The sequence below is a fragment of the Coregonus lavaretus genome, assembly GCF_964263955.1.
Source record: "Coregonus lavaretus genome assembly, chromosome: 4".
Taxonomy (NCBI): Eukaryota; Metazoa; Chordata; class Actinopteri; order Salmoniformes; family Salmonidae; genus Coregonus; species Coregonus lavaretus.
The window spans coordinates 64,672,833-64,700,109 of NC_139991.1; the positions used below are offsets into that span (position 1 = coordinate 64,672,833).

Below are 27,277 nucleotides of genomic sequence, written 5' to 3' on the forward strand. Positions count from 1 at the left end.
TCAGTAGGTCACATGACCAAGGAGCTATTGAAATTTGAACATACAAAAAGTTTGTACTTTTCCTCTAATTCAACTAGGAATATGTAATGCTGCTCTCATTTCCACGTTTATTAGCTTTGGAAAGCAAATAAATGTCCAAATCGTGAAAATAAGACCTGTGCAATGTTGTGCGCAATTTTTCCAACATCGTGACACTTATTTGGAGTCTGTGGCTCAAGTGGTTTGAAAGCTATTGAGGTTTGAAAGCGCGAATATCCAACCTGAAACTGTCTTTACGTCAGTGAATGCTCTCATAGAGTATGTCTTTACGTCAGTGAATGCTCTCATAGAGGATCTCATATACCCCAACTTTACATGTGTCAGGAGCTCTTCTTCAAACAACAGTAAAAACGATAGGCTTTCCTCCCATTTCCCATCCACCATACGGGTCTAGCAACGCGCACCAACTACTCCTGGAATGTTCAACGTAAGATATTAACAGAACACCAGAGATAATACCTTTTACTGGTGCCCTACTCCGAAAATCAAAAATGTCCACTTCATGTGTCGGTAATTTTCCGAGCCGCAATGCCTTCCGCTTCTGCTCTTCTGAAATGTTTCCAAGGCAGATATGCGTGGACAGCAGTGGACGCATACATTCTGGCCTAATGACAATCGCCAAATGTCATTAAAGTTTTTGGTGGTTTATGACTCTTTCCATTCATTACTGTTTGGAGGCTGGAAATATGTTTCGAGTTGATGAACGTGTGCGGGTAGCATAGTAAAGGAGCCCTTTGAAGTGGTTGTTTGACAGTCAGATGAAAACAACATGACTGGTTGTGTTTATGCCACAATAAATCGTAATACATTTTAAAAGTTTTTAACGAGGTAACACCAATCGTTTCGCCCTACGTGCTAACGTGCTATATATGCTAAAATTCCAACCTCAAAACATAAATTGAAAAACCCAAACCTGTAACAGTACCTTCAAATAAATGGTTACCTCTTTTTTTAGTGATAAGATTGTCATCAAATATATTTATAACTAACCCAAGATAGTTCATCTGTGCCGTTTTCAATGGGAGAAAATGAAGCATAGTGGGCAGAACAAGCAAGGAGGTGGGCAGAGCCAAGCACGAGCTAGTGAGATCCTATTGGCGCGTTCTAGCATGTATTTACACATTTTCATTAGGGAACACCTTCTCTGTGACGTACACGTGTGCAATAATTCAATTTGCCCTTGCACTCCTTGTAAACAAGCACTTTTTTACAACTTTGGCAAAGGATCACATCTACAAAACTTGGTGCACTCTGATCGTAACAGATTTTAGTTTTGGGAACAGAAAAATGAATTGAGATCAGGCTTTTCTTCGATGAGAACATCAGAAGAATGTCGGCCCAGTTCCATCTCGCTCCATACTCGCCACTGCCGGCCACTGGGCTTCCTCTCCTCACGGTATGTGGTGGGGAATGGAAATTTCAACCGGATGCTTTAGATGTATACACCTGGTGAAGCATCTGGCTCCTTAGTCTATCTGTGATGTCATCATGGTTATGATTAGGATGATGGACATGTTAAAGAAGTGTCACTGAAAATGTAATCAAATCAAAGTTTATTGTTCGTGTACACAGATTTGCAGACGCAATCGCAGGTGCAGCAAAATGCTTGTGTTTCTAGCTCCAACATTTCAGTAATACATAGCAATATAAAACAATACACACATAATCCAAAAAGTTAAAAGAAAACAAATATCAGAACAAGCAATGTCAGAGTCCAGAATATAAATATATACCATCTACACTGACTATACAAAACTTTATGAACACCTGCTTTTTCCATGACATAGACTGACCAGGTGAATCCAGGTGAAAGCTATGATCCCTTATAGAGCCCCACAGTGGAGGTGTCATAATACTGTAGCGGTTCTGGGGCCGGGTTCTTTGCAAGGCAGGGTTTACACACACAACACAAGTCCAAATAAAGGGTTGAACCTGTTTATTATGATCAGGCTTTGGCAGCGTTCTTGACAACTCATACCCAAAACAAACAAAGTAAATACTTCGCTAAACGTGGAAGGTCCTCCAAGCTTTGTCTTTGGGGGAGTTCAATACTTCTTGTGGTCCTCTGTAGCTCAGCTGGTAGAGCACGGCGCTTGTAACGCCAAGGTAGTGGGTTCGATCCCTGGGACCACCCATACACAAAAATGTATGCACGCATGACTGTAAGTCGGTTTGGATAAAAGCGTCTGCTAAATGGCATATTATTATTATTTTCCTTTTCGTCTTTTAAAGCCTCCATTTCCTTCCGTACACTCTGCTCCTCCCATAGCCTCCTACTCCTTCACCTGCCGGGGTCAAAACGTGTAGCTCAGTTGGTAGAGCATGGCGTTTGCAACGGCAGGGTTGTGGGTTCGATTCCCACGGGGGGGCCAGTATGAAAATGTATGCACTCACTAACTGTAAGTTGCTCTGGATAAGAGCATCTGCTAAATGACTAAAATGTAAATGTAAAACGAAGACAAAGAAAGAAACCCAGGGCGCGGTTAAAGTAGAGAGACTGATTGGTTTCACCTGTCTGCAGTTTGGCTCTGATTTTAACTGGATACAGGTGTGGCTGCTCTGCTGCAGTCTAGAAGTTTCCCTGGAGCTGTCCGTGGTCCTGCCTCTGGGTGAATACGTCGCAACCCCTGAAACCGCTACAATACCCATAAGACCTAGCGGTCAAACAGGGAAATGTTTTTTCCACCATTCATTTTTCCCATAGGGAATTTTAGAAACACTTAAAATAAGGTCTGTGTTTCGTGTAGGCTTACCCTGGCGTGACGTTTTGATAAGCATATAAATCTCTCTCGGACAAAGTGACTTTTATTAATATATTCGGCTCTATTTACTCACAGATTTGAAAATGCTAATTAGCATCAAAGTAGACATCATTCAAGACTACAAATCCCTGCAAGCTCCTGCACGTCATCACTAGATGACACCTTTGCTAACAGGTATTGTGTCAATTTAAAACTTGCACAAGACAGTACACAGACAGTCCATTTAAAGAAACGTAGCCAATTTATTCATTCCTAAATTTTGCAAACATTAGATAGTTAAATCTGAGATTCTTACCTTTGCCTCGATTTGGCAGTCTCGTCCAGATCATCATGGCATTTGGAGTTCTTTATGATAGCCACATTAGCAGCTAATTAGCATTTCATTTTGGGGGGGTGAATAGAGGCAAATATATTGATAAAAGTCACCTTGTCCTAGAGAGACTTACACGGTTATCAAAACAACACGCCACTGTAAGCCTACACGAAACACAGCCCTTATTTTAAGTGTTTCTAAAATCCCCTATGGGAAAAATGAATGGTGGAAAAAACGATTGGAACATTTCCTTGCTCGACCGCTAGGTTTTATGGGTATTATGACTCATACTGTGGTACTCTATTGATGTCAGTGTAGATGAAGGGGAGGAGACAGGTTAAAGAAGGATTTTTAAGCCTTGAGACAAATGAGACATCGATTGTGTATGTGAGCGATTCAGAAGGTGAATGGGCAAGACAAAATATTTAAGTGCCTTTGAATGGGGTATGATAGTAGGTGCCAGGCACACCGGTTTGTGTCAAGAACTGCAACGCTGCTAGGTTTTTCACATTGAACAGTTTCCCGTGTGTATCAAGAATGGTCCACCACCCAAAAGACATCCAGCCAACTTGACACAACTGTGGGAAGCATTGGAGTCAACATGGGCCAGCATCCCCGTGGAACGCTTTCGACACCTTGTAGAGTCTATGCCCCGGCAAATGAATGCTGTACTGAGGGAAAAAAGGAGGGGTGCACCTAAATATTTGGAAGGTGTTCTTAATGTTTTGTATACTCAGTGTGTATATATATGTATATATATATATATATATATATATAAATAATGGTGTGTATAGACAGTATGGACAGTATATGAATAGAAAAGGTGTGTACAGCAGTAGTTATATAGGATGAGCTATGACTAGAATACAGTATATACATATAAAGTGGGTAAAACAGTATGTAAACATTATTAAAGTGACCAGTGTTCAATGACTCTATGTACATAGGACAGCATTCTCAGGTGCAGGGTAGAGTACTGGGTGGTAGCCGGCTAGTAGCAGTGTGCCCCCGGTGATGCGTTGGGCTGACCGCACCACCCTCTGGAGAGCCCTGCGGTTGCGGACAGTGCAATTGCGGTACCATGCTGTGATACAGCTCGACAGGATGCTCTCAGTGGATCATCTGGTCAAGTTTGTGAGGGTCTTAAGGGCCAAGCCACATTTATTCAGCCTCCTGAGGTTGAAGAGGCGCTGTTGTGCCTTCTTCACCACACTGTCTGTGTGAAGGGACCATTTCAAGTCGTCTGTGATGTGCACTATGAGGACCTTGAAGCTTTTGACCCTCTCCCCTGCAGCTCCGTCAATGTGGATGGGGGCGTGCTCTCTCTGCTGTTTCCTGTAGTCCACGATCAGCTCCTTCGTTTTGTTGGCCTTGAGGGAGAGGTTTTTTCCTGTCACCACTCCACCAGGGCTCTCACCTCTTCCCTGTAGGCTGTCTCGTCGTTGTTGGTAATCAGGCCTACCACTGTTGTGTCGTCAGCAAACTTGATGATTGAGTTGGAGACCTGCTTGGCCACACAGTCATGGGTGAACAGGGAGTACTGGAGGGGGCTGTGCATGCACCCATGTGGGTTCCCCATGTTGAGAATCAGCGTGGTGGAGGTGTTGTTGCCTACCTTCACCACTTGGGGTCAGCCCGTCAGGAAGTCAAGTACCCAGTTGCACAGGGAGGGATACAGACCTAGGGCCCTGAGTTTAGTGATGAGCTTGGAGGGCACTGTATGAAGGCTGAGCTGTAGTCGATGAACAGCATTCTTACATAGGTATTCCTCTTGTCCAGGTGGGATATGGCAGTGTGCAGTGCAATGGCGATTGCATCATCCATGGATCTGTTGGGGCAGTATGCAAATTCAACCTGGTCTCAGAGCATTTTGTATAATTCTGTACGTGAATCTGAGATACTCCATTTAGTATGATATGTTACGTTTCGTATGGTTACATACGACAGATGGTTCCTTAAGGCGAAAACGAAAGTAGTGAGGTTGGTCAGGGTGGATGGGTAAGCGTATAACTCAAACGTCTAGAAACCCAAAGGTTGCGAATTCAAATCTCATCACAGACAACTTTAGCATTTTAGCAACTTTTCAACTACTTACTACTTTTTAGCTACTTTGCAACTACTTAGCATGTTAGCTAACCCTTCCCCTAACCCTAACCCTTTAACCTAACTCCTAAACTTAACCCTAACCCCTAGCCTAGCTAATGTAAGCGAGCTAGCTATTATTAGCCACCTAGCTAGAATTCGTAACATATCATATGTGTTGCAAAGTCGTAACATATCATACGTTTTTTGCAAATTCGTAACATATTGTACATTTTGAAAATTCGTAACACATAATACGAATTGAATTTGTAACATATCATACGAAATGGGTTATGCCATACAGAAATGTATACATGCCATACGAAAAGTAAAATATCACACTAAATGGAGTGTCTCTGCTTTACATACAGAATAATGCAAAATGCTCTGAGACCAGGTTGGCAAATTGTAGTGGGTCTAGGGTGCCAGTTAAGATGGCGGTGACATGGTCCTTAACTAGCCTCTCAAAGCACTTCATGATGACAGAAGTGAGTGCTACGGGGCAATCGCCATTTAGTTCAGTTACCTTCGCTTTCTTGGGTACAGGAACAATGGTGGACATCTTGAAGCAAGTGGGGACAACAGACTGGGATATGGAGAGATTGAATGTGTCCGTAAACACTCCAGCCAGCTGGTCTGCACAAGCTCTGAGGATGCGGCTTGGGATGCCGTCTGGGCCGGCAGCCTTGCAAGGGTTACCTGAGGGTTACTCAGGTCGGCCATGGAGAATGAGAGCACACAGTTCTCATGAACGGCGGGGGCCTGCGTTGGCGGCTCTATGTTGTTTTCCTCGAAGTGCGCGAAGAAGGTGTTTAGCTTGTCCGGGAGAGAGGCATTGTGTCCGTGACATGACTGGCTTTCCCTCTATCATCCGTGATTGTCTGGGGTCCCTGCCACATATACTGAACAAAAATATAAATGCAACATGTAAAGTGTTGGTCACATTTTTCATGTGCTGAAATAGAAGATCCCAGAAACGTTCCATATGCATAGTTTAGTTTATTTAGTAAATATTTTCTTAGCTCTATTTCTTGAACTGCATTGTTGGTTAAGGGCTTGTAAGTAAGCATTTCACGGTAAGGTAAGCATTTCACCTGTTGTATTGGGCGCATGTGACTAACAACATTTGATTTGATTTGAAAGCTTATTTCTCTAAAATGTTGTGCACAAATTTGTTTACATCCCTGTTAGTGAGCATTTCTCTTTTGCCAAGATAATCCATCCACCTGACAGGTGTGGTATATCAAGAAGCTCATTAAACAGCATGATCATTACACAAGTGCACCTTGTGCTGAGGACAATAAAAGGCCACTCTAAAATGTGCAGTTTTTTAACACAGATGTCTCAAGTTTTGAGGGAGCGTGCAATTGGCATGCTGACTGCAGGAATGTCCACCAGAGCTGTTGCCAGAGAATTGAATGTTAATTTCTCCACTTCGTTTTAGAGAATTTGGCAGTACATCCAACCGGCCTCACAACCAAAGACCACGTGTAACCACGCCAGCTCAGGACCTCCACATCCGGCTTCTTCACCAGCAGGATCGTCTGAGGAGGGGGGGGGGGGGGGGGGGTCGTTTTGCCTCTGATTGCCTTATGGAGGTCATAGTTGGTCTGTTTGTACACATCCATGTTCTCTGTCACCTTGCCATGGTTAAATGCGGTGGTTCGCACTTTCAGTTTTGCACAAATGCTGCGATCTATCCAATTTTTTTGGTTTGGATAAGTTCTTATCATCACAGTAGGAACAACATCCTCTATGCACTTCCTGATGAACCCAGTCACTGAGTCAGTGTATACGTCGACACTATTCTCAGAGGCGACCCGGAACATTTCAGAGTCTGCGTGATCAAAGCAATCTTGAAGCATAAATTCCGATTGGTCAGACTAACGTTGAACAGTCCTTACCACAAGTGCTTCCTGCTTAAGTTTCTGCCTATAGGTGGGAAGGAGCAGAATGGAGGCGTGATCTGATTTGCAGAAGGGAGGGTGGGGAAGGGCCTTGTAGCCGTCCCGGAAGGGAGAGTAGCAATGATCCAGAGTTCTTGATGTGCATGTAGCACAGGAAACGTGTTGATAGAATTTCGGTAGCGTTTTCCTCCGATTTCCTTTATTAAAGTCCCCAGCTACAATAAATGCGGCCTCAGAATATGCGGTTTCCAGTTTGCACATAGTCCAGTGTAGTTCCTTGAGAGCTGTCGCGGTGTCGGCTTGGGGGGAATATACACGGCAGTGATGATGACCGAAGAAAATTCTCTCTGGAGGTAATGCGGTCGGCATTTGACGGTGAGGTATTCCAGATCGGGAAAACAAAAGGACTTGAGTTCCTGTACGTTACCACAATCACATAATGTGTTGGTAATCATGAAACAAACCCCTCTGCCTTACCATAATCACACCATGTGTTGTTAATCATGAAACAATCCCCTCTGCCTTTCTTTTTACATTTTAGTAGAGACACTCTTATCCAGAGTGACTAGGGTTAAGTGCCTTGCTCACATCAACAGATCAATCACCTAGTAGGCTCAGAGATTCAAACCAGTGACCTTTCAGCTACTGGCCTAATGCTCTTAACCACTAGGCTACCTGCCGCCACTGGCTTACCTCCCGGAGAGTTCTTTCTTCCTGTCCGTGCGATGGACGGAGCACCCTACTGGCTGAATAGACGAGGATACGAGTAGGGTGCTGAATAGACGAGTGGCGCAGTGGTCTAAGGCACTGCATCGCAGTGCTAGCTGTGCCACTAGAGATCCTGGTTCGAATCCAGGCTCTGTCGTAGTCGGCCGCGACCGGGAGACCCATGGGGCGGCGCACAATTGGCCCAGCGTTGTCCAGGGTAGGGGAGGGAATGGCCGGCAGGGATGTAGCTCAGTTGGTAGAGCATGGCGTTTGCAACGCCAGGGTTGTGGGTTCGATTCCCACGGGGGGTCAGTATGAAAAAAATAAAAGAAATGTATGCACTAACTGTAAGTCGCTCTGGATAAGAGCGTCTGCTAAATGACTTAAATGTAAATAATATATCCGGAAAGAGCCATGATTCCTTAAAACAGAATATGTTACAGTCCCTAATGTCTCTCTAGAAGGAGATCCTCACCCTGAGCTCGTCTACTTTATTGTCTAGGGACTGAACGTTAGCGAGTAATATATTCGGAAGCGGTGGATGGTATGCACGCTGCCTGAGTCTGACTAGGGCCCCACTTATTCCTCATCTCCGGCGTCTGCGTTTTGGTGCAGCCCATGGGATGAATAGAGCTTCCTCTGGAAGTTCAAACAAAGGATCCAGGTCAGGGAAGTCGAATCTCTGCTAGAATTTCTGGTGAGTGACCGCCAATCTAATATCTCAAAGTTATTTTCGTCTGTAGGTAATAATACAAGAAACATTCTGAGAAAATATGTAAGAAATAACACACGGTGGGCCTCCCGAGTGGCGCAGCAGTCCAAGGCAGTGCTCGGGTTTGATCCCAGGCTGTGTCGCAGCCGGCTGCGACCGGGAGACCCATGAGGTGGCGCACAATTGGCCCAGCGTCGTCTGGGTTAGGGGAGGGTTTGGCCGGCCAGGATGTCCTTGTCCCATCGCGCTCTAGCGACTCCTTGTGGCGGGCCGGGCGCATGCACGCTGACTTCGGTTGCCAGTTGTACGGTGTTTCCTCTGACATTGGTGGGACTGGCTTCCGGGTTAAGCGAGCAGTCAGTGCGGCTTGGCAGGGTCGTGTTTCGGAGGACGCATGCCTCTCCCGAGTCCGTAGGGGAGTTGCAGCGATGGGACTAGACTGTAACTACCAATTGGGGAGAAAAAGGGGTAAAAAGTACAATAAATAAAATAACACACGAAATAAGGCAAAGTTGGCTAGGAGCTAGAAACAGGGTGACCGTGTTGGTTGGCGCCATCATATGTCCTAGAAAAATTATTCCACACTGCTCTCTGCTGGTGAGAGTAGAATACTATGAAAACGTGAATGGGATTCTATCACGAGAATTCATTTCCAAGTAGGGATCGTTGAAGTTGGCTGTAAAAAAGTGTGCTGTGCAGTTTACCAGATCTCACAGTAATGTTAGCTAGTCATCCAGATAAGCAAACGTTTTGGGCTGTCGACTTTATAGTTTGACAAGGTAGCTAGATGTTGCAGAGCTCGCTGATGCAAAGCTACATTTTAGTGGTAGGGCGAAGTTTTGTTTCAGGGTCCGCTTAAACAGTCCGTAATTTGGACCAGTTTGACAAGCCACTGACACTGGAAGCGTTTGTTTTGACTTCCCTAGACTCTCTACACCGCGGTCCTACGAAGGCTCAAATTGTAACGTTATAAAGAATAGAAACATGAGCTTTCTATTGTGAGTATTCGTCTCCCACTTATTATTTTGGTTTGTTCAATGTGCCTGCCTTTTCAAGCTAATGCGTTAACATTTTCACGGCTGGCTATGTTAACGTTATATGCTAGCACATATAGCTAGGCTAAGTTTAGCTACAACATGGCAAGGCTAGCTAGCTGAGTGTATGTGGAGTGTACAGTAATGTTAGTTATCTAGCTAGCTAGTTGGTTGGATAGCTAGCTAGCTAGCTAGGTAGGTAACGTTAACTAACTTAGCTAGGTCTGTAGCCGAACGCTGCATTGTAAATGCCACGATTTCTAACTAGTCAAGCTAGATAGCTAACGTTATAACAAATAGCTAGCTATTATTATCTATTGCTAGCAAGTTGGCTAAATACGCTATGACTGTCTCTCTCTAAAGAATTAGCAAGTATGTGGCATCATCACGGTAGCCAGCGAACTACATGCAGTACATGAAAGCAAATGGGCCTTAGTTGTTAGCTAGCTAAGCAGCGTATCTAGTTAGCTATGACTGAAAAAAGAAGACGTTTTACAATTAGTGCTTTTTCTTCTCCGTTGACATAACATTGTCAAACACTGGCGTTTCATTCTTAGCCAAATTGCTAACGTTACTAGCTGACCATCAAAGAGAGTACTTTGGCCGTTGCTATTTATTGAGGGTGTGTGAGGTCATCTTTTGTTGATATTGTTGAAAATTATGATATGCTCTTTTCTATTCCATAGCTATTTATTTATATTAAAGAAATGAGTAACGTTAGCCTACTGTATCACTCCCTACTTCACTTCCCTAATCTCCCTGACTGACAAACACACACACACAAATAGCTAACAAAATGGCTACATGGACTATTTTACACACCAACACACATACAAACACTCACTCCATCATTTGCTCACACACACATAATATGCACATACATTTATACTGACTGACTCTACACACATGCTGCTGCTACTCTGTTTATCATATCCTGATGCCTAGTCACCTTACCCCTACACATATCTACCTCTATCAATTCAGTATCCCTGCACATTGTAAATATGGTATTGGAACTGACCCTGTATATAGTATGCTTACTTACTATATCGTGTTCATATTTTTATATCTTGTGTGTTTTTGTTCTACCTTATGTTATTTTTAGTATTACATTGTTATTGATTACTGCATTGTTGGGGTTAGAGCTTGCAAGAAAGGCATTTCACTGTACTTGTGTGCATGTGACATTATAACTTGAAACACACACACACACTTGATCCATTTCATTGTCTTTCCATTTGAATTTCTCCCACAGTGGCAATCGGTCGTCCAAGACCTTCAAGCCCAAGAAGAACATCCCGGAGGGATCTCACCAGTATGAGCTGCTGAAACATGCCGAGGCGACACTGGGCAGTGGGAACTTACGCATGGCTGTCATGCTACCCGATGGGGAAGACTTGAACGAGTGGGTGGCAGTCAACAGTAAGGAACACGTCCACTTCTCTATCCCCTTAACACCACTAACATAGTGTCAACTCTTGATTGTGTCATAGTGTCTACACAGTTTCAATAGCAGTCTGCAAGGCTGAGTTAATTTCCAATGAAGAATTGGGCCTAGGATCTGGGCAGGATTTTAACACAAACTCCAGACCAAAAAACTACTTTGAATGTTAAACAGAGATGATTGTCCACCCGTCGGTGCTGTCTTTGCTGTCTCCACCAAGACGGATGACTCGTCCAGTGTATGTCTCACTTCCTCTGGCACACACACACACACTAATGACCTAACCCAGTCACGCAGTGGACGGACTGTCTGGGTTTCTGCTGTGAGATTAGCAAATAGAGAACCAGGCTACGCTAACATCACTAAGCCAGAGCTGTCTGTGAAAAAGGACGTCCAAGTTGTTATTCCTCATGTCTCAGTATAGTAGGGGATGATGGTTTGACAGGTGGAACTTTCAGAGCTTTGCTCTTCTACTGACTTCAGTGTGTATACAGTAGTAGGTCATGTGTGTTTTGAGAGAGGGATGCATTGGCGTCTCAAGCTAATCAGGGGCCTTGAGCAAGATTGAATTTGCTGTAGTCTGCGTATCAGGAGAGGCAACTCTGGAGGGCTGAATGATTGTGTGAGAGTGCTTTTGTGTTCCCTATGTCTGCCAACACACTAATTAGATCTGAGATCACACACTAACTTTTATTTTCTTGTATATGAATGTTGTCTGGAGGATATAAATGCTCTGGAGCTCAGCTCACATGCCCCTCATGATGCCACATGTCCTTGTTATTTATTTATGTCCACAGCTGTAGATTTCTTCAACCAGATCAACATGCTCTATGGCACCATAACAGACTTCTGCACTGAAGAGAGCTGTTCTGTCATGTCTGCTGGGCCTAAGTAAGTGTGGGTGTGTGGACTTGCTTGCATTATGTCATAATGATAAATTGCCATTCATGTAACTCTTTTTGTATAGATATGAGTATCATTGGGCAGATGGAACCAACATCAAGAAGCCGATCAAATGCTCAGCTCCCAAGTACATTGATTACCTAATGACCTGGGTGCAGGACCAGCTCGATGACGAGACACTCTTTCCGTCTAAGATAGGTATGAGTTCATGTCCGTCATGTTTTGCCATAACCATGTATTTTTACATTGCATTTCCAGTGAAGTGACACCATCATTTATCTTTAGTTGTTTTATACCCTGTTAAATCTATATACTTTGTACCTTCTTTGCCCACAAGGTGTCCCGTTCAGGCGTAACTTTATGTCTGTGGCCAAGACCATCCTGAAACGCCTGTTCAGGGTCTACGCCCACATCTACCACCAACACTTTGACTCTGTGATGCAGCTGCAGGAGGAGGCCCACCTCAACACCTCCTTCAAACACTTCATCTTCTTCGTTCAGGTACTGGACCGGAGCCCACTATCAATGTAGCCTGGTTCCCAAGGCTATTATTTCAGCACTGGAACCCACCTTCATGAACTTCACAGGAATGAATACAGTAGGCCTATCACTTATTGGGAATGGTGTAGTGCTGTCAAGGCTACATTAAAAGATAAAGATGGAAATACCTGTACCTGGTTCCCAGTCTTTTTTATATCTGCTTTAGCTAGCTCATTTGATGTTGACTCAAACAGTGGCAGCCGGGCTATCCTCAGTCTATGCAACCAAGAACTGGAGGCCATGACCCTTTTTACAGTAGGACTGAGATATAAAGATGGTAACACTTGATTGGGTTTATGTAGCGCTTTTCCAGGTGTTCAAAGTGCTTTACGATCGACAATGTATCCATCACCAATCTGTAGCAATGGCCTGCTTTAATCCTAGTCTTCCTCTCTTTGTCTTTTTCAGGAGTTTAACTTGATTGACAGGAAAGAGCTGGTGCCACTCCAGGAGCTGATTGATAAGCTGACCACCAAGGACAGATAAACCCAGACTGACTGATCCTTTTAACTCAGTGGTAGTCTACTATTCTTTTTTCACAGTTATCTGTTCTACCCTGCCCTGCCATGCGCTGGCTATATGTATACAGCATACGCTAACTTTGGGGAAATTTTCTCAAGAAAGCCAAGTAAGTAAGGAACAGTCTTACACTGTCATAGGCAAAGGGGTTAGACTATGACAGAGTACTATACTACTGTCTGAGCCGGTATGTGCTCATTATGGTTGGTTTCATTAGTTTATTTGCAATTTGGAGCGATCCCTAAAACTGAAATCACTGGTGTTTATTAGCTTCCTCTATTTGGTGTATATTTATCAGATGCTCATACTAAAACCTACCACTATAGATGGCACATTCATACATAGAGGATATGTAAGAAATAAAGGACTACGTAACTATTGTACAAATATTTGAGCATATTGGTCACATTGGTGATAACTGCAACAAAACTCCTTACATTAGGTTGAAGAAATGACCCCATTGCCTGGTCTTGGCATAATGAAATGACTGGATTTAATGGATTGTGGGCTAACCAAAACCCAAATACAGTTGACATAACTCACCAAACAAGAGTTGATATATAACGCATCAAACGTACATTGATAAAACTGTAAACAGAGTTGGTATAATTCATCAAACAGAGTTGATGATATTTCGAAGTGCCTGATTTATGGTTCACGCTTAGCCTCGTACTACCATCCTGATCTCGTGAGCTTACATAAATATGTCAGTGTAGGCAAACATATATATGTAAGCTTGCGAGATCAAGATGGTAGTATGAGGCTAGTTCACTCACTCTCCCACAGAACAACAAAATAAATGCACAACATACTGGTGGCTACAAAAGGGAACATTTGCCGTCACTGGCTTCTCTTGAGATTCCATTGAAGTGTTACTTTATGTAACTATAAAAGCGCAGCTTTAATATGAATGAAGAAATTTAAATCTGAGGTTTGGGTCCATGTTTTAATTTGCCTCAAAACATATGGTCATTTTTTTAAAGTCTGTTTTCGTCTAGATACAACTGCAGTAGTTTAAACTGTTACAATGCCAGTAATCCAGTAATGGCAAAAGCTGTATTTGATGGGCCACATACAGTATACAAGTAAAATATTGTGTTTGAGGCCAAGAGCACCATAGTTATAGCCTTTGTTGTCTTACCAGCCATGAAGCACTTTGAACAGTTTCCTGACCTCTTTTGCCTGAATGTTTTTCCTTTATGGCAAATATGCTGTCTCTTCTCTTTTAGAAACTGTACTGAACTATATCATTTAGGCTACTGTTGCATCTTCTCCCCATATAATGTTACTAAAGTGATGAGCCACGTAGTAAACTATAATAGCACATTCAGTGCTATCTGCGTATGCTTCTTTCAATCGTGTGATTTCCTATGCCTTTTGTAAGGTCTGTTGAGTAATATATTGCTGTGCTGCAGAGGGATGGAATCCAAAATGAAAATGTTTACTATGCAATAATGGTCATGCCACTCTTCAAAGTGTAAACGATTACTATTTTCCATTAATACAGATGGGATCAAATGCTTTCTTTCCGTGTGTTATTCAGAGGTAGTGGTGTTTAAAGTAGTAGATATTGGTACTGAGACACCTTGTTGTAGGACTTAACTATAGACCTACTACAGTATGAAGTAAAACATGAAAGCAATGGAATATGTTGTTTAAATGCCATTTTATATTGTTATCTTTTCAGGAAGATTTGATATGGAGATGCAACTAATTTCTGCTATGAAATCCATACTGTAAATACAACAATGCGGCTAGAATTTTGCTTTGATGTCATATTTTGGTAGCCGGCATGGACTGGTAGTTGTAAGTCTATTAACGAATGCTAAAATGTTATTAGGTTACACCATGTCATATTTCCTTCTTACGTATATATCAATGTGTTATTTTGACTTAGCTTTAGAAAATGAACATGATTGTGTTGTTCAGAAGGTGGTAAAGTAACAAACCATCTGCCATGCTTCTCTGAGAACATGAAAATGCTTGTTTATCACAGCAGAATTTGATCCCCTGTCTGTATATTCCCATTGCTGTAATATAGAGAATCTTCTAATGACTGAGTTGTAAATAATGAATTGGCTAGGGAATTTGAAAGTTACTGAACTGTAAGATACTGAATGCTGTTTATGAAGGAAATAAAGGTGTTCTTTGACCAGATTCTTTGTGTCTAACTTTTGTGGAAAATAAAGTTGCCTAAACCAATTGAATTGAGTCTCACTTCTGAGGAAAATAAACTAGACCTACAGTATCATGTAGTATTATGGCTTGTGTCGATCAAATCCTATTCATATTCGTTGATAAAATGTTGTATAGGGTCATTATAACCAGTGGTGCGACAAACAGTAAAATAGTAGGCGGTGCTATCTCCCTCCTACCACAAACTTTAGAAAACACCCATGATAGGCTGCTACAGTATGACTAAGCTGTTGCCGCCAAAGTTTCAAACATGACGTCACAAAACGCTCCATCTGAACCAAATAAATATTTCATCTGAACTGTAGCTACTCACCCTACCAGAACTACATTCAGACAGCTGTAACGAAACCTTGGAGTTCAAGAAAAATAGACCAAATATCTCAAAAAACAAATATGTTGCCCACGCCGCCGAAGAGAGCAGGTCCTACTCCCTTAAACGACACTATGGACAAGACAAAACGAATTTCAATAGAAGGTAACATTGGTAAGTAACGCTAGTTTAAAATTGTCATCACTTTGGATGTAGGATTGCTAAAAGTAATACAATTTATATACTGTTCCTAGCTAGCTCGTAACTGTAAAACGTTTAGCTATAGAGCGTGCCATGTAGCTAGCGTTGATTAAATAAAATAATGTAGCTAGCTGAGGCGCGTGCCCCCAATTTGACAGTGCGCGTGGGATATGACAGAAATTAGTTTAATGTCACGCACCAAGGCTTCCGTGTTATTCTAGTGAGAGTTGGCAGTCGCAATACTGTAGTTATTTTCAACTGTAATGTCTGCAAAGATTGTAAATAGATATTGAAATGGTTGAACTTCAAATTGTATAGCAGTCGGGGTTATTGTGGAAATGGAAACTGACTTCAGTATCGTTTCCGCAGCTGCGGGCAAATCTACATTTGTGCGCCTTCTGGAAGCACAGAGCAAAGACTGGGAGGTAGTGCCCGAACCCGTCGCCAGGTGGTGCAATGTACAAACACAACAAAGCGAGTTTGAGGTACAGTATGCATATCTGACAGAACTTTCATCCATCCCTCAAATGTGTCTATCCCTCAAATGTGTCTGACCTGTGATTAATGAACACACACAGATACAGTATACATACTAACCCATGCAAAAAGTTCAAGAGTTCAACTTCAGATGCTAAGATTGGCCATTTCTTACATGACTCATGCCTACATGTTTGGCTCAGTGCTGAATCTTTATGACGTATAGATAAGTGAAGAGAGAGTATTAGCTATCCGCTCCCTCCCTAGTGGTTTAAAGGTCTCATATCCAGTTCTGCCTTACTGTAAACTCCATGAGATTACAGTAGGCCTACTTAAAGCTGTATCACAAGACCCACCTTGACTTTCCAGCAGCATTGCTAACACCAGGAACTGATCTGAAATGAGATTAGGATTGCGTCCCATATGGCACCCTATTCCCTATGTAGTGAACTAGTTTTGACCAGGGCCCATAGGGCTCTAGTAGTAAGTAGTGCACTATTTAGGGCATAGGGTGCCATTTTGAGTGTAGCCTAGATAACATTAATCCCTGGCGGAATGAACGGATGGTGATGCTTCGCCAGTGAAACCAGTCAGAGAGGAACCCTGAATGTTGTCATAATGGGACAGCTGCTAGTAAGGATCTAGTCAGGGTGTACGGCGGGGGTATGCAACCCTGTTCCTGGAGTGCCGCAGGTACAGCAGGATATTGTTCTAACTAGGCTAATTGATCAGTTCAGTGATTGCTTAAATTCAACAATTCTGGTCTTCCAGGTCAGTTAAATAAGTGCCTGCGTCACTCCAGAACCAGGGTTGCCTACCCCTGGTGTACGGACAGATATATAAAATGTAAATGTTGTGTAGATACATATTTTTCTGTGTGTGTGATAGCTGTGTGTGTCATGATAGACAGTTTACATTTCCATCTCACATTTGCCCGCCCGGCCTAAGATCTCAAGAGAGACATCTGAGTATGACAGTGTGCATTGAGAGTGAGTGTGTGTGTGTGTGTGTTTGGGTTGAGGGTATCCAGATGTTAATACCTTCATACCGTTCCTGTATCATACCAGGGTATACAGTATTACCGGCAGTGCATACAATGGGCGCTACTTCTTTCCAAACGTATTTATTTCTTTTTGACAGTATTGAAAATCATACCGTGGGCAGATTCTCTGCTGTAACCAAGAAGCGTGATCTTGCAAGCTAGCCACATATCTAGCAAGTTAGCAAACCAAATGCATAGCTGGAGTCCTGAGCTGGAGATCATTTATTTGGCACATCGTAGATAGTTAAAGTGGTAATATGTAACTTTTTGGGCGATCTGACCAAATTCACATAGAAATGTGAGTTATAGACTTATTATTCTCATTGAAAGCAAGTCTAAGAAGCGGTAGATATGTTCTATGTGCACTATTTCTATACTCCCAGTTCTTAAGTTTTGTTTGTGCATCTTTTACTTTTGGGTTTGTACACCAGCTTCAAACAGCTGAAACAACAATATTTTTGGTTATGGAAAATATATTAACATTTTAGTCATTTAGCTCTTATCCAGAGCGACTTACAGGAGCAATTAGGGTTAAGTGCCTTGCTCAAGGGCACATCGACAGATTTTTCACCTAGTCGGCTCGGGGATTAGAACCAGCAACCTTTCGGTTACTGGCACAACGCTCTTAACCACTAAGCTACCTGCCGCCGTTTCTCAGCGGTTTGGATGGTACAATGATTCCTCTACACTATACTATCTTATTTTGTCACATAAACTGAAATTAGGTGAACTATTAGAGTTTTAGCAACCAGGAAATGGCGGAGCTATTTCTGCATAGTGTAACTTTAACTTATAGTTAGTTATAGCAGTAGCATAGCACGCAATCCCGCAGCCACGTGTATATATATATATTTTTAACGGTATTCAAAATACCCCTGTATACGGTATGTACAGTATACTGCCCAAGTCTAGTGTGTGTTTGTACACAGTATGTGCTGTGTTTAGAATAATAAAGCAGCTGCCATCTGTCCCACTGCACTGGTCAGTGTCTGTTAGATTAGACACCCAGGGGGATAGATGGCCCCCACCATGAACAGCTGAGTATGGAGACGGGGCAGGGCACCACTACTGACCACCGGTACACCCTGGCTGCCCCACCCACCATACATCATCACCCCACCACAATCTTCAGTTCAATCATGTCAAATATGTCTGTCTGACTCTCTTCTCTGTCCCACTCTTTCAGTTCCTCAGTCTACATAGTCAGCTGGTTTTGTCCACTGTATTTTAAGAACGTCTCATATCAAGATGTGTTCTGACATTACCGTTACACCACATGGTGAATAAGTACTATGCCCATCCCCAACACTCTCCCACCACCGTTAGAATCAGACAGGCTCTCTATGTAGGCTACCTTGGGATGTTTTCATTGAGAAATGCCAGTGGTGTAAAGTACTTAAGTAAAAATACTTTAAAGTACTACTTAAGTAGTTTTTTGGGGGGTATGTGTACTTTACTATTTATATTTCTGACAACTTTTACTTTTACTTCACAACATTCCTAATTAAAATGATGTACTTTTTACTACATACATTTTCTCTGACACCCAAAAGTACTCGTTACATTTTGAATGCTTAGCAGGACAGGAAAATGCTCCAATTCATGCACTTATCAACAGAACATCCCTGGTCATCCCTACTGCCTCTGATCTGGTGGACTCGCTAAACACACATGCTTCGTTTGTAAATTATGTCTGAGTGTTGGAGTGTGCCCCTGGCTATCCGTAAATAAAAAAAACAAGAAAATGGTGCCGTCTGGTTTGCTTAATATAAGGAGTTTGAAATTATTTATACTTCTACTTTTGATTTAGTATATTTTAGCAATTATATTTAATTTTGATACTTAAGTAAATTTAAAACCAAATACTTTTAGACTTTTACTCAATTAGTATTTTACTGGGTGACTTTCACTTGAGTCATTTTCCATTAAGCTATCTTTACTTTAACTCAAGTATGACAATTGGGTACTTTTTCCACCATTGGAAATTGCTACTTCATTTCTACACTGACCACACCCATGACTAAATTGAAGAGTGGTTTTGAATGATGAGTTATGTGTGCAGTGACTGATTCCCGAACTGGAAACACATTCCGTAACCTGTGGTCAGATTGGACCACCTAACCAACCACACACACACACACACACACACACACACACACACACACACACACACACAGAGCCTGGCACCACTCTCACTCTCTGTTTACCCAGTAGTGGTTAGCCTACAGCCCGATACTACAGAATATACACACACAAACACAAACATTCTTCGACACACACAATACAATATAACGTTTTATTCTTCCGGCTGTGATTACTCTTTGATTATAACTGTATTGCTGTGGTATTTCTGTGGTGGTATTCTTTGGTGTGCAAGGGTATACAGTACATGTAATGGTACTGTATCTCTCTTAGCCTCAGTATTAAACCCACCCTCTCCTCTTTGTCCCCAGGAGCTGACCGCGTCCCAGAAGAGTGGTGGCAACGTGCTGCAGATGATGTATGAGAAGCCAGAGAGGTGGGCCTACACCTTCCAGACCTACGCTTGCATGAGCAGGGTCCGCGCCCAGATGAAACCCACCAATGGGAAGCTCAGAGAGGCAGAGAACCCCGTGCAGTTCTTCGAGCGGTCCGTCTACAGTGACAGGTATGGACGAACCGGAAATCTCACCAGGGGAGTCAACCTTGGTACATGTCGTCTTTGATTGGATACCAAGGATAGGGTCTAAGATATGATACCAATGATAGGGTTTAGAGTTCTATTTCCAAGGCAAGAGTTCTCTTAACTTAGGATCTGTACAGCTTCCATAGAAAGTGAACATTGCTTCAAAGCACCCCCCTCTCATCTGTCCTTTGTTGTTGTTGTGTCTGTTTCCAGGTACATCTTTGTTGTTGTTGTCTGTGTCCAGGAACATCTTTGTTGTTGTCTGTGTCCAGGAACATCTTTGTTGTTGTGACTGTGTCCAGGAACATCTTTGTTGTTGTGACTGTGTCCAGGAACATCTTTGTTGTTGTGACTGTGTCTAGGAACATCTTTGTTGTTGTGTCTGTGTCCAGGAACATCTTTGTTGTTGTTGTGTCTGTGTCCAGGAACATCTTTGTTGTTGTTGTGTCTGTGTCCAGGAACATCTTTGTTGTTGTTGTGTCTGTGTCCAGGTACATCTTTGTTGTTGTTGTGTCGGTTTCATTTCAGTCATTTTAGCATTTCAGTCATTTAGCTGACGCTCTTATCCAGAGTGACTTACGGTAGTGAGTGCATACATTTTCTTACCTTTTTTCATACTGGTTCCCCATGGGAATCGAACTAACAACCCTGGCGTTGCAAGCGCCGTGCTCTACGGGACATCAGGTACATCTTTGTTGTTGTTGTGTCTGTGTCCAGGAACATCTTTGTTGTTGTGTCTGTGTCCAGGTACATCTTTGTTGTTGTTGTGTCTGTGTCCAGGTACATCTTTGTTGTTGTTGTGTCGGTTTCATTTCAGTCATTTTAGCATTTCAGTCATTTAGCTGACGCTCTTATCCAGAGTGACTTACAGTAGTGAGTGCATACATTTTCTTACCTTTTTTCATACTGGTCCCCCATGGGAAGCGAACTAACAACCCTGGCGTTGCAAGCGCCATGCTCTACGGGACATCAGGTACATCTTTGTTGTTGTTGTGTCTGTTTCCAGGTACATCTTTGCGGCGAACCTGTATGAGAGTGAGTGTCTGAACGAGACAGAGTGGTCCATCTACCAGGACTGGCACGGCTGGCTCCACAAACAGTTTGGAAAACACATCGAGCTGGACGGCATCATCTACCTCCGAGCCGCACCAGAGGTCAGCAACTAACTTAACCTCGGTACATGTTCATCAGGAACTTACCGTACAAAACATTTAAATTACATTGTAGTAGATTATATAATGTAGCCTATTGTTTTTTTACGTACTGCTATACACCTCGTGCTAAAAAGAAAGAAAAAAACAAAATTACATTAAGGTACACTTCTCTTGTGTGTGTGTGTAGAGATGCATGGAGAGGCTGCATCTGAGAGGCAGAGAGGAGGAGCAGAGCATTCCACTGGAGTACCTTGAGAAACTCCACTTCAAACACGAGAGCTGGCTGCAGCACAAAACCATGTGGTGAGAGGGAGGGAGGGAGGGAGTGTTGGTAGTATTGTGAGGGAATGAGTGTTGGTGGTATTGTGAGGGATTAAGGGAGTGTTGGTGGTATTGTGAGGAAGGGAGTGTTGGTGGTATTGTGAGGGAGGAAGGGAGTGTTGGTGGTATTGTGAGGGATTAAGGGAGTGTTGGTGGTATTGTGAGGAAGGGAGTGTTGGTGGTATTGGGAGGAAGGGAGTGTTGGTGGTATTGTGAGGGAGGAAGGGAGTGTTGGTGGTATTGTGAGGGAGAAGGGGAGTGTTGTTGGTATTGTGAGGGAGTGAGTGTTGGTGGTATTGTGAGGGAAGAAGGGAGTGTTGGTGGTATTGTGAGGGAGGAGGGGAGTGTTGGTGGTATTGTGAGGGAGGAAGGAAGTGTTGATGGTATTGTGAGGGAAGAAAGGAAGTGTTGGTGGTATTGTGAGGGAGGAAGGAAGGTGTATTGGTGTTGGTGGTATTGTGAGGGAGGAAGGAAGGGAGTGTTACGGAAGGGAGTGGGTTGAGGCAGGGACGTGTGTCTGTGTATATAGGAGCATTAAATAAAAAGCAAACTTTTACATTTTAAGCTACTTACGTGATGTATAGATGGATGTAACCTCGTCTCCAGGCTATTGCGCACATCACATGTAAGCCTGAGATATCAACCACTCAACGTTGGCCTTAGTGGGAGTGACCATAAAATTCAATGGAGTGACCTACTGAGTAAAGTATATGTCATCATTTAATTTTAGCGAATCACACGACTGCGAGTCATGGCTCTGTGCTTGTGGTGTGTTGCGTACGGGGGAGGGTTAGGGGGAAGGTGATGTGGGAGATGATTGGTTGGTAGATTAAACCAATTAATCTCTCTGTATTGGCTAACAAAGGCCAAGTTTGACGTGTTGGTCCACCAGACTCTTCATCATTTGGGTGGAAGTGTCTGGGAACGAGATTAAGATGGATGAGACAGGAAACAGGCTTGTTTCTAAGGTATATTGTGAGATGTGAATTTCCTTACAAAGATGGATGTCTTCCCTTACAAAGCCATTTCTGCTTAAACCCTGGATCCGCAGTTGCTTTTTACAACAGAAACCGCCCCACTGCTTATGTTGTGAGGGAGAAAAAATAAGAGTTTGAACGAAAGCATGGGGGTTTGGCCCAGCCATAGCCGCTGGGCTGGCCTTGGGGAAAGGTGTGTCTTTGCACTTAAGTCCCGCCCATACGAACAAACATTATTACTCTCTCTGGGAGCCAGTGGAGTGAGAGGAAGCGTCTCTAGCTACTACTGCCGCCAGACTTGAACTCAACAGACACAGCCAACACACACTGACAAGTGACAAAGTCAAAAATAAATGGCCAACGTTCTCCTGTTCAGGTCAGTGTTGACATTGTTGCCTTTATAAACAAGTTAGCCTGCTAGCTACTTGCTATCTAACTTTAGCAGCTAACCTTTGTGTGTTCGACAATGTAGCAATAAGCAAAAGTTAGCTAGCTAGCTTGCGTCTTGTATTCGGATTGTTTTGAATGTACTAATAAGGAGTCTACTCTAGCTAGCTACATCGTCTAAAATGCATGAACCTCACAAGATGCCCTAATGCTTTGTTTCAGCTAACATTAGCTAGCTAGCTAAAGCTAGATGTCCAGATTGTTGACATGACAGTATGTATGGTTTGTTGATGATAATGCTTGCTAGCAAGGTGGTTGGCAGAATTTTTGCCTATTGGGGGGTATTCCAGAAAGATGGTCCCTGAACATATCTGGCTTCTCTTAACCAGATGAGTGAGTCTGGGATTTCTTAGTTCCAGAACGGCTGCTTCTCGAAGCGAAGCGCAGATTGGTTGATCCAACAACTGGCGCGTGCACACAACATTCAAAAAGGTCCTCATGTCGATGACAGAAAAAATTATAGATATGGAGTCAAAATACCGTTTTTTTTTTTTTAAGACAGAGCCCAGTATTTCACAAGTCTAGAACAAGAAACAATTGTAACATATTTATCAAAAACAGTAATACAGCCGCTGCTGCAAAAGCAAGAGAGGGACCCTGGCAGAAAAGTTAACAGGCCTAGCTTACACACATTTAACATTTGTTTATTTGTTTAGTTTAGTCATTTAGCAGACTCTTCTACAGTAGTGAGTGGATACATTTTCACTTTTTTTCTGTACACATGGGTGATTAGTAATAATGCTTTCACTTTATAGAGCACTTTTATTGCAATGCTGGTGATATTACATTTCAAGGCTATAGCCTAATATGTAAGTAGTAGTAACATATGTCACAATTGCAATGGTAGGCCCATTCCATGGCCTATGTAGGATGAATAATCATGTGTTGAATTCATAGAGTGCTTATCATGACAACACAGGCAACAATGTGTTCTATGTACTCCTGAGTGGCGCAGTGGTCTAAGGCAACTAACTGTGCCACTAGAGATCCTGGTTCGAATCCAGGCTCTGTCGCAGCCGGCCGCGACCGGGAGACTCATGGGCGGCGCACAATTGGCCCAGGGTAGGGGAGGGAATGGCCGGCAGGGATGTAGCTCAGTTGATAGAGCATGGCGTTTGCAACGCCAGGGTTGTGGGTTCGATTCCCACAGTATAATAAAAAAAATTGTATTCACTAACTGTAAGTCGCTCTGGATAAGAGCGTCTGCTAAATAACTAAAATGTAAATGTTTAGTTGTAGCCCCATAGGAACAAAAATAACCTCGCAGCAGATCAAAACTAAAAACAAGAACGTCATACAAATAGGTAAGGGCATTAAATTATTAGTTAGGGATATTTCATGATAATCAGATGGCTCCTTGCCCTGATAATAGCCTCTGGGCCAGGATAAACTGTAACCCATGGTCTCCCCTGGCCCACAGGCTACTGGTAAGGAAACACCTGACTATCACATAAAATCATGTACCTTGCCATTTAAAGTCATCACATTTCTTTGATTTATCTAAATGCCAATTTGTCTGATTATATGATTTGTTGCACTGTATTCATTCAGCCAACAGGAAAAAAAACTAAACAGAAGAAGACGAGGGGTATTACTATTTTGGGTAAACGTGAACATATTCGTTGTATGTTACAATTGTTTCTTGTTCTAGACTTGTTCTAGACTTTTTTCTGTCATCGACTTGAGGACCTTTTTGAATGTTGCATTCACGCGCCAGTCGGATCAACCAATCTACGCTTTGCAGCCGTTCTGGAACCAAGAAATCCTGGGCTCCCTCATCTGGTTAAGAGATGCCGGATATGTTCAGGGAATCCTGAATTTGTTAAACCAGCTTTCTGGAACACCTCCCCATGAGGCGAAAATGCTGCCAACCACCTATCTAGGTAGCATTATCATCAACAAACCATACACTGTCATGTCAACAATCTGCACATCTAGCTTTAGATAGCTAGCTAACATTAGCTGAAACAAAGCATTAGGGCATCTTGTGAGGTTCATGCATTTTACACGATGTAGCTAGCTAGAGTAGACTCCTTATTAGTACGTTCGAAACAATCCGAATACAAGACGCAAGCTAGCTAGCTAGCTAACTTTTACTTATAGCTACATTGTCGAACACACAAAGGTTAGCAGCTAAAGTTAGATAGCAAGTAGCTAGCAGGCTAACTTGTTTATAAAGGCAACAATGTCAACACTGACCTGAACAGGAGAACGTTGGCCATTTATTTTTGACTTTGTCACTTGTCAGTGTGTGTTGGCTGTGTCTGTTGAGTTCAAGTCTGGCGGCAGTAGTAGTAGCTAGAGATGCTTCCTCTCACTCCACTGGCTCCCAGAGAGAGGCACAATGAAGGTCATTAGAGTGGGCGGGATTTAGCGCAGAAATGCACCTTTCCCCAAGGCCAGTCCGGGGGCTATGGCTGGACAAAACCCCCATGTTTTCGTTCAAACAAAAAAAGGATCTCTCACAACACAAGCAGTGGGAAGGCTTCTGTGGGGAAAAGAAACTGCAGATCAGGGCTTGGATCCGCAGTTGCTTTTCACAACAGAAGCCGAACCACTGCTTTTGTTGTGAGAGTGAAGAAATAGAGTAGGGCTGGGCCAAACCCCCATGTTTTTCGATCAAACTCTATTTTTTCTCTCTCACAACACAAACAGTGGGGCGGCTTCTGTTGTGAAAAGCAACTGCAGATCCGGGCTTTAAAGGAAATAACCTTTTAAATAACAAGGAAACAACCAGGAAAAAGTCTGACCTGAGAAAAAAAAAGTAGTTTATTGCATAAAGCACTGTGTGTGTGTCTTGCGTTGTCTTTAACTGTATGTCCCATTCCCTCTTGGTCCTGACCCACAGCATGGAGTATAAGTATCTGAACGACGTGCCCATTCTGACGCTAGATGTTAACGAAAATTTCAAAGGGGACAAGGTCAAGGGTGCCGACATGGTGGAAAAGGTAAGAATACATATCCAGCCCTTTTTTTTATTTTTATTTTTATAGAAATTGCTATTTCTTTTCAATGCAACAGTGTCTTTCAGAAGTAGCTAGATGTGACTATATTTAGCTGGTATTTGTGTTAAGAAAACATGCTGTTTGGAGGGCAGTAGTGAAAAACATCCTGTTATCACTGACTACAGTCAAATTATTAGTAGAGGGATGTTGAAAAAGACACGCACACACATACACACACATACACAAACATACACACACATACACAAACATACACACACACAAACATACATACACAAACATACACACACACAAATATACACACACATATACACACACACATACACACACACATACACACACACATACACACACACATACACAAACATACACACACACAAACATATACACACACATACACAAACATACACACACACACACGTTTCACTTATGGAAATGAGGCCTGAAGAGCTGCTAATGTAGCCGTTTCATGTTGAGGGTAAACACAGATGCTATGACTGATTTCAAAAAAGCCATTAGTAAAACACACACACACACACACACACACACATTGTGGTGAATTATTCCTGCACTTCTTGTCCAGTTGCAGTACTGTCATCCTCTCGCACGTCCAAGCTTTGCTCCACATTGTGTCCACATCAAACGCTTACACTGACCTGACACACCAATTACATTGACGCTAATCCATATTCATTGTGTGCTAACAGCTTGTTATGTGCTTTTCATCCAGGTCAAAGAGTTTCTCAGTACCTTGTAAACATCAGCTGATGACCATCACAACCTGCCCTGGAGGAGAGCCAGATGTCAGGAGACATGTGGAACCTGACACTGTCTTTGACACTTTTTTGTAATGAATGATGTAGATTATTTTTATAAATTATCTTTAAAGCATTTTAAATATATTGCCCTATAATGATTTTGTATAGCTTGGTTTCACTTTCATGGCTTGTGTTGTTGTTTTTTAAGCAATATGAATGAGAAGGGGAGAAAACATGGATATGTATTTTGTGATTGGTAATCATTTGGACTGTTTTATGAAAACCTAAAATAAAATAGGCCTACCAGTATAAGGGAACCTATGGACGTTTTGTGTGATTCTTGTGGAAACAAAAATTCCCTGTGGCCGTAGGTCACTGCAAAGCCTACCTGAAGTGCATAGCATATGCCCAGAAGATGGAGCTATACTCAACTACCTGGTCTGGAGGGTCTGTGTGAGCTCCGTGGGCTGAGCAAGGTGCCGGGCAGTGTTAAGTTGCAAATCAATCTAATATTACCCACTTACTTGGAAATGAGTTGATGATCAGATAGTCGGTGAAGGGCCTTGATCAAGCAGGGCCCTCACAGCAAACTGCCTGTAATCTACACAATAAAATAGGTTGTCACAGGTGTAAATGTGTACCTGTAAGATAAACCTTTCATGTGCATTAATTATACAGGTAACTGCCAAAATAAAGGAAAAACCAATATAAAGTGTCTTAATAGGGTGTTAGGCCACCATGAGCCAGAACAGCTTCAATGCACCTTGGCATAGATTCTAAAAGTGTCTTGAACTGTATTGGAT

At 42.6% G+C, this 27,277-nt stretch overlaps 2 protein-coding genes across 2 annotated transcripts; both read left to right on the forward strand.

Annotated features, from left to right (window-relative positions):
* Positions 1 to 9,184: 9,184 nt before the first annotated feature.
* Positions 9,185 to 15,120, forward strand: LOC311128170 (MOB kinase activator 1B-like). Its single transcript, XM_084160161.1, has 6 exons — positions 9,185 to 9,521; positions 10,813 to 10,979; positions 11,799 to 11,892; positions 11,969 to 12,102; positions 12,242 to 12,405; positions 12,853 to 15,120. The coding sequence occupies exons 1-6, from the start codon at positions 9,508 to 9,510 to the stop codon at positions 12,928 to 12,930; spliced, it is 651 nt and encodes a 216-aa protein (XP_084016287.1). The 5' UTR covers positions 9,185 to 9,507; the 3' UTR covers positions 12,931 to 15,120.
* Positions 15,121 to 15,435: 315 nt separating this feature from the next.
* Positions 15,436 to 26,794, forward strand: LOC311127722 (deoxycytidine kinase-like). Its single transcript, XM_084159588.1, has 7 exons — positions 15,436 to 15,643; positions 16,040 to 16,155; positions 19,643 to 19,836; positions 20,861 to 21,008; positions 21,196 to 21,311; positions 25,602 to 25,701; positions 26,447 to 26,794. Exons 1-7 carry the CDS (start codon positions 15,553 to 15,555, stop codon positions 26,471 to 26,473), a joined length of 792 nt encoding a protein of 263 aa, XP_084015714.1. The 5' UTR covers positions 15,436 to 15,552; the 3' UTR covers positions 26,474 to 26,794.
* The last annotated feature ends 483 nt before the right edge of the window (positions 26,795 to 27,277 follow it).

What these genes read in the sequence shown, in the direction of transcription:
- LOC311128170 (XM_084160161.1), top strand. An exon ending in CGAGTGGGTGGCAGTCAACA is followed by an intron (nt 10,980 to 11,798) that starts GTAAGGAACACG and finishes TTATGTCCACAG; the next exon opens with CTGTAGATTTCTTCAACCAG. An exon ending in GTCATGTCTGCTGGGCCTAA is followed by an intron (nt 11,893 to 11,968) that starts GTAAGTGTGGGT and finishes CTTTTTGTATAG; the next exon opens with ATATGAGTATCATTGGGCAG.
- LOC311127722 (XM_084159588.1), top strand. Translation starts at nt 15,553, where the DNA reads ATGTTGCCCACGCCGCCGAAGAGAGCAGGTCCTACTCCCTTAAACGAC. An exon ending in CTGCAGCACAAAACCATGTG is followed by an intron (nt 21,312 to 25,601) that starts GTGAGAGGGAGG and finishes CCTGACCCACAG; the next exon opens with CATGGAGTATAAGTATCTGA. An exon ending in GTGCCGACATGGTGGAAAAG is followed by an intron (nt 25,702 to 26,446) that starts GTAAGAATACAT and finishes CTTTTCATCCAG; the next exon opens with GTCAAAGAGTTTCTCAGTAC.